Source organism: Elephantulus edwardii, unplaced genomic scaffold, assembly GCF_000299155.1.
Source record: "Elephantulus edwardii isolate Elephantulus edwardi_28Jun2011 unplaced genomic scaffold, EleEdw1.0 scaffold00019, whole genome shotgun sequence".
NCBI lineage: Eukaryota > Metazoa > Chordata > Mammalia > Macroscelidea > Macroscelididae > Elephantulus > Elephantulus edwardii.
The window spans coordinates 16511956-16519885 of NW_006399769.1; the positions used below are offsets into that span (position 1 = coordinate 16511956).

A 7930-nucleotide genomic window follows, 5' to 3' on the forward strand; every position below is an offset into this window, starting at 1 on the left:
CTCTATGAGTCACAAACGACTTGATGGCACATAACAACAACAAGGTGATTTAAAGTATATGGGAGATATGCTTAGGTTATATGCAAATACTACATCATTTTATGTAAGGGATTTAAGTATTCTCAGATTTTGAGGCTGAGGAGGTGATGTCCTGGAACCAGTCCCTGCTGAATAGCAAGGTCCTGCTGTACATGAGATGAGAAAGGGAAACAAGGAAATAATAACATTCCCCCTTATTGCATGGTGAATCTCTTTTGAAGATTCAGAATCTCTGAAATTTTGCTGGAAGTAGAAATAAGTTTTAAGTAACTTGTACTTCTTTTTGAGATAGACTTTCTTTTAGAAATGAAAATTTCAAACCAGTTGATGACCTTTCAGATGGTTTTGCTAATGTCAGAAGTTTGGTTAGAAGTTGTTTTTTTGGGAAGAAGGGTAATATTTCTTAATGCAAAGTTGAATTTTAAAAGATACAACTTGACCTTTTTAAGGTTTTAATTAGGATCTTTTTTCCTTACTAGGAGGCAGGTGGAAGTCACCATAAAGTGTCTGTGTCACCTGTTGTCCATGTTAGAGGACTCTGTGAATCTGTGGTGGAAGCTGACCTTGTGGAGGCTCTTGAAAAGTTTGGAACTATATGGTAAGGATTAAAACTATACAGTGTATCTTTTTATTGTAAGCTTGATATATAATCAGATTGCCTTCAAACAGAATTCTTTGGAATTGTTTTAAGCTTTACCTTCCTTGGGTAATGCATACATGTACTTAGTGGATTTATGATCACCTTTTACTCCCTCACCAGGTTGTATGTAAAATCAGTAATGTGCATTTTTCATCCAATTTTCAAATGGTTCCCTGATTCCTTCACAGAACCTGCTTTAAGTATATCAGTGCCCATCTTTAGACTTTGAAGATAATAGTAATTAATACTAGTTTAATATGTAATTTATTGACAATTCCATGTGAATACTTAATACTTCATTGGCAGCTCCATTTGAGTTAAATTAAGCATAGGCATTATTTGCTTAGTCCTTCCTGCTGTGAGTTCTTATTGAAATCTAGAGTAGTCAGGGTTTTATCTTAGCTTGTCTTCCTTTTGTGCTTTATGTCTTCATTCAGGCTACTCCTTTGTCTTCGAACATCTGGTATATACTTAAGCATATTGACTTGAATGAGACATAATTAGGAATGTAAATCAGCTGCCAAAAATAGCTTGCTCAAAAATTCTTTCTAAAGTATTTTTGGAATTTGTTCAGTTCTCAGTATGGATAGTTTGAGTTTATTATCTCCCCCCACTCCTACCCCTTGCCAGGTATGTTAGTGGTTTCTGTTACAGGCATATGAAGCACAAACCAACTCAAATTGAAAAAGTGGGGAGGACTTTCAAGTATATTTGCTGAGATAATTGTATGTGTAACTTTAATAAAATAATTCTGTACAGATGTAAAATTTTTGACTATTATATGGATGATGTTTAAAATAGATATGAGTGCATGATCAGAGATGTCCACAAGAAACATATCATTGCTTCAAAGAAGTAGTAAAATTAAGTGGCACCTTTGAGCATGGCAGCATTTTATTAAATTGTTGATGACTTCAATGAGAGGTAGATGACTTGTCAAAACTGTCACCCTCAACTTAGGTTAGGAAACCACTATTACATGTTGTTTGTCCTTGGGAGTACAAATTGAAAATTCACGTGCATAAAAAAGAACCCATATGTTGACATATCACTGAGATGGCACTATCAATTTTCAGTCATTTGGCATGGATAGTAAAGTTAAGTCTATTTGGAGAGTTGTGACTTGAAGTCTTTAGACTTGTGTGTTTGGCATTAGATTGGACTGACTGCATTTACTGTAAGAATCTTTTGATGGATATTTTAAGTAGTACATTGACCCAAGGCATTAGAGAGGAGAGAAATTATTAGTTTCTTCTTCCTTTTTTATATGTAAGGTTTTGAAAAGGTACTTCTTTATAGCGAAGAAATACTGAGACAAATCCCAGAAATAAGGTGATGAACATATACAGTTGGAGTTGGAAACTTTAAGGAAGCATTAGAATAGCTTTTTTATTTTATATGATAATTATGGCCATAATTATTATTTGGGTTTTTTTTTAACTTTTAATTCAGTGCTTCTGTCTTACTAATTTCCATTCTAGAAAACTTTTTAAAAAAAATTATAACTAAGTCTATAGCAGATAAATAAGAATTTCTTTATAGAAGAGAGCTATGCTTGCCACTCTATCACCAGTGTTTCCCTAAAGAATTTATTTCAAACCTCTATGTAGTTTCCAAGCCAAAGGATGTTGTTATATCTACTTGATAATATATAAATATTTTAAGTCAGTTTATTATATTTGTAAGATGATACCAGTCTTCATTAAGTTGACACTCTGGTTCATGGTAACCTCCAATGTGTTTGAATTAGAACATGACTCTAGCGGTTTTAATAACTGGTTTGGGGATTAGGACTGATCACTGGACTTTTTTTCTAAAGTGCCTCTGGTATGTATGAACCACCAACCTTTTGGTAAGCAGATGTGATCCTTTACTATTGGAACCCTGGCAGGGGCTCTGTGTTGTGAGAGAACAATTGTTGAATTTTTTTAGTGTGGACCTGATTCCATGGTTTTCTGGCGCTTTTTTTTTTAAACAGTACTTTAGAACTTCGTTGAAAGGTCCATTTCTTTTTTTTTTTAATTGAAAGTTTCCATTCATTCATTGTTGCACACTTTCCTCCCTGCCCACCCCTCCCCCCAGTTTGTTTTTCTCTTTGAAAAGTAAAACAAACAAACAACTTTCATTGTTATACAATATCCTCACCCCCCACCCCCCAGTCCACTCCACTATGCAGCTTTTTTGTTTTCCCTTAGGAAGCTTTTATTTTAAATAGGAATGCAAATTTATTTATACAAATGTATGTGAAACATAATGTCAGCAAGTAATAAGTGGTTACAGAAAAAAAAAACACCCACCAAGAGCAGTTTCTCTAAAGGAGAAGATTACTATTTATCTGGGGATATAAATATAATCAGAGACCACTATGCAGCTTTTATTCTGGACTCTTGTCATGACAATAATGCCTAATCTTATCTTCTTCCTAAACAGTTCTCTCCCTCATCTGTTTCAATGCAGTGTACATTATTCATTCCCTCTTAGTTTCCCCCAAACTCCAGTGTCAGTCCCATTTTACAACAGTCACACTATGCAGTATTTGTCCTTTTGTGATGGAGTTATTTCACTCAGCGTAGGATGAAAGTTATACAGGTGTCCATGTTTTTTGTTCATAGGGTCCTATGAGTCAGCTGCAGCTTGATGGCACTTAACAATAGCAACAGCAGCATAGAGAGAGATCAATTGGCCTGGTGGGCAGAAAGTGATGCCACCAAACCAAAAGTGAGTGACTCTAATCCACCACCCTCAGGTCTGTTTTTAATTGTTTTTGGTGAAATATTCTTCTAGATCGTATAGCCCTGGTCTGTCCACCTGCTGTACAGAGGTAACTCATGATTACTGTGAAGCTGAACATGGTGACACTTATGTGTCACATGCGAGAATGGTTACCCATGGTGGACAGTGTTTGGTGGAGTTCCCCTATTAAAACAAGCTTAAAAGCAGGAGTGGCATCCACTTCCGACATAGCTTGCCTCCAGAAACCCTGTGAACCTGGAAAAAGGATGACAGTTATACAAGTGTCCAGGTCTTTCGTTCATAGGGTCACTATGAGTCTCTTATGACTCGATGGCACTTAACAACAATTCACTATCACCTCTCCTATTCAGTATTGTATTGGAAGTCTCAGTGATAGCTTTAAGACAAAAGAAGGAAATAAGAGGTATCCAAATTGGCAAAAATGAGGTAAAATTATTTCTGTATGCAAATGATATGATAGTATACTTAGAAAACCCTAACAACCCAGCAAGGAAACTACTGGACATCATTGACCAATTCATCAAAGTGGCAGGATACAAGATCAACATACAAAAATGAACTGGATTTCTCTACACTAACAAAGGGAATACAGGCTGGAGCCAAGAAAAACATTATCTTTCACAATAGCTAATCACAAGATTAAACACTTGGGAGTATATCTAAGCAGAAGCACCAAGGATCTATTCAAAGAAAATTACAAAACATTACTACAAGAAACAAAAAGAGACCTGGGGAAGTGGAAGAATATACCTTCCTCATAGATAGAAAAACACAATATTGTGAAAATGACAATACTACCAAAGGCAGTTTACACGTTCAGTGCAACCCCAATACAAATACAAATTCCATTGTTCAATGAGATGGAAAAAGCAATCTCCAATTTAATTTGGAATGGAAAGAGACCCCGAATAAGCAAAGCACTCCTTAAAAAGAGAAACAAGCTAGGAGGCATCTTATTCCCTGATTTCAAATCCTACCACACTGCCGTGGTGGTCAAGATAGCATGGTACTGGTACAATGACAGATACATAGATCAATGGAATAGAATCGAGAACCCGGAAATCATCCCATCTACCTAAGGTCAACTGATTTTTGACAAGGAGATGAAATCTGTTAAGTGGGGAAAGAAATAGTAAGTATCTTTTAAATAGTAAGCTACCTTTTTTGAAAGATTTTCAGTGGCCCAAGCACTCTGCTAAGCAGTTTGTATGTAATAACTCTAATTTTGACAATAAAACTGAGAATCACTAAAAATGCAAATATTTGCCAGTGTGGTCTGTTTGTTATTAATACTATATAACTTGACAGTTTCTAGAGTGCAGCAGGAGACCCTGGATGCTTAAGGAACACTGCTGCCACTGAGTACCTGACCTGAAGTCATTTCCCTGTCCTGCTATTAAAATACCTAAAAAACGTATTTCTTGTATCATAAACATATCTCATGTTCTTGGTTCAAATGAATAAAGGATTTGTTGTTGCCCTTTACAATCTATTTACTAGAATTTCTCTCTTCCCTTTATCTTTCCTTGTCTTTATATTTCATTTCATATAATAAATTCCACAAAAAGAAGAGTATATATTTAAAAGTAATATTCCCACCCACTTCCCTGTTGATTACCAGGATTTACTACATTTACTGTATGTGTTTTCATGAATTCTTTAAATGTTTTGAAGATTCTTTTTTTTTTAATTTTATTTTATTATTTGTGAGTGTGCGTGCATGCACCATCTGAAGATTCTTTTTATGAACTTGGGTCAAGTTGCTGCTTTTTAGCTTTTGATTATTTGTTGTTAGTAAGATAATTTATAATTACTACTTTGTACATTTGTTAATTTGGAAATTCAAGAGAGATGGTAGTTTTTGGCTGTGTAAGAAGGGGGCACTAACTGCCTTCCTTTTGCTGAGTTTAATCTCTGTTCATTTTTGTGTCTTGATAATTTGCTAATATTGCCTGGGAGTGACAGCTTGAAGAATAAATGGAATAGTACCATTAGCAACTGATAGAAACTATGCTTGTAGAGAGAATGAGGTGCATAAACTTTGAGCTAAGGATAATGAGCTTTCAAATAATCCACCAGTTGCTCTGCAGGAAAAAGGTTGCAGGGGGCAATCTCCTCCTGTGTGATTTACTGCCTCTGACAACCTCCTGGAGGCTCAGTTAGGAGTTGATTAATTTATAAAGCTCGATCATTACTATTTTGTAACATTAGTTAATAATATTTGAAATGGCTGATCATCTGTTTATTCTGTATTGCCTTTTTTATCCATCTTAAATATTTTGTCTATTTTTTTTTATTCTCCTCTTTCTTCCAGTCTTTGGTGACCATAACAAGAATGATTTTGTGTATAATATCTTCTTTATTGTTTTTATGTGCTGTCTAGTTAGAGCTGACTCATAGCAACTTTTCAGATCTTCCCTGGAGTGGTTGGTGGATTCGAACCATATGCCTTTGGATTGGCAGCACAACTCTACATACTAGGCCACAAGAGCTCCCTAAACCTTTCTTTAGTTTTTTATAATATTGGTCTTTAGCAATAGTTATTCTTTTGGTGACTGATTTACTTCACTCAGTATGATGTCATCTAGGTTCAGTATTTCACCAATTATTTATTGCTTTTTCAGTGTTTGATAATACCTTGTATCCATTCGCTCATTGGTGGATACTTGGGTTGTTTCTCCTTACTGTTGTGAATAATGGTGCAATGAACTTGAGTATGCATATATTTGTTTGTGTTGCAGCTCCTGTTTCTTTAGGATATACACTTAGTAGAACTTCTTAATCAAATGCTATTTGTGCTTTCTACTCTTTAGGAAATTGTTAAACTACTTTCCATAGTGACTGCAACATTTTACAGACATTCCAGCAGTCCATCCACACCCTCATCAACAATCTGTCTAAACCCTTTCAAGCTTTTGTTTACTGGCTTATAAAATAATGTTAATTTAACTTCTTATATTTGAATATTTTCTTCCAATCTCTTTCCAGTTATGTGATGATGATGCCCTTTAAACGGCAAGCTCTTGTAGAATTTGAAAACATAGATAGTGCCAAAGAATGTGTCACATTTGCTGCAGATGAACCTGTTTATATTGCTGGTCAACAAGCTTTTTTCAACTATTCTACAAGCAAAAGGATTACTCGACCAGGAAATACCGATGATCCATCAGGAGGCAACAAAGTTCTTTTGCTATCAATTCAGAATCCACTTTACCCAATTACAGTGGTAGGTATTTTAGTATGACAAACTGTACAAAAGAGTTTGGAATGTACCTCTAATCAGTTTACAGTCTTTTTCACTGCCATCTAGATATTTTAAAATTACCCCTTGTTAATAAACTATTATAATTAATGTTGCTTTTCAACTCATATTTAATGAACAGAGAGAAATAGTGTACATTGATGTTAAAAGGCCAGAAACACAATTGTCCTTATTAAATAAGCACATTTATGAAATTTTATTACTTAGTATTGTTGTTTCTGGTTCTGATAATACACTAGACAGATGTGCTGGAATTGCTTCAAAAAAAGTCTCACTCAAATGCCTGCACATATCATAAAAGTGTCTTACTAGGTAATTAATGGTAAGAGTCCTGCAGTAAGTTAGAGCCACATGCTATTATTAAATACCTTTGTGGTAACTTGCTGAAAACCTATCTTTGATTTACTTAAAATTCTTTTATTGTTTTAAATGACTTTAGTAGCACTTTTAAAATGTATTTGTGTCCTGAGCCAGTTAAATATTTATAATCACATGTTGTTTATAATAACTGACTGAAAAAGACCCTTAGCTTTCTAGTAGTGGGATGTCGCAGTAATTTCTGGTATGGTTATTTGATAATTGAAGTGTCATCAGCTTAAAGCAAAGCATAAGATAGCCTTTACTGATTTGATGGTATACACACACAAAAAAAATAAAATTTTTTAAAAAGATAGCCTTTATTGTTGCTAATTGGACATTATTAATCTATTCACTTTTTTGGTACTATTTATTGACTTGTGTTAGAGTATTAATATATTTAAAATATTTACTATTCTGCAGAGAAAGAATACTTGTATATTGCTGTGATGCTGAGCAGGTTTCAGCTGCTTCCAGACTAGAAAGAAGGATCTCTTAATCTACTTTAAAAAAAATGGCCCGGTGAAAACTCTATGGGTCATAAAGGTGCAGTCCACAGCCTGTCATGGTGGCAAGGCAGGGCTGGGCAGAGTTGCTTTCCAGTGTGTGAGGGATTGCCATGAGGGAAGAACTGACTTAGTGGTAGCTATCAACAGAACACCAAACTAATGCAGTTACTCTGGGTTAAAGAAAAAAATTACTGTTTCTCTCTCTAACAGTGCAGCGGTATAATTGTAGATGGTCAAGACATTTCTTAAAAGTTGAATAATTGTTTCCAAGTGAGTGTTTAGATTCCATTTTAGCAGACTCCGGTGTCTTATTTGGGGATAACCATCATTAATGTTGCACAAATAAATGAATATCAGAATTGAATACTA

General features: G+C 34.8%; 1 protein-coding gene across 1 annotated transcript in view; it reads left to right on the forward strand.

Annotated features, from left to right (window-relative positions):
• Window positions 1-7930, forward strand: part of HNRNPLL (heterogeneous nuclear ribonucleoprotein L-like) — a 59369-nt gene that overhangs the window by 19981 nt on the left and 31458 nt on the right. The window contains exons 2-3 of the mRNA XM_006882342.1: window positions 519-637; window positions 6422-6660. Coding sequence (XP_006882404.1) covers window positions 519-637; window positions 6422-6660 — 358 coding nt within the window. The remainder of the gene's footprint in view (window positions 1-518; window positions 638-6421; window positions 6661-7930) is intronic.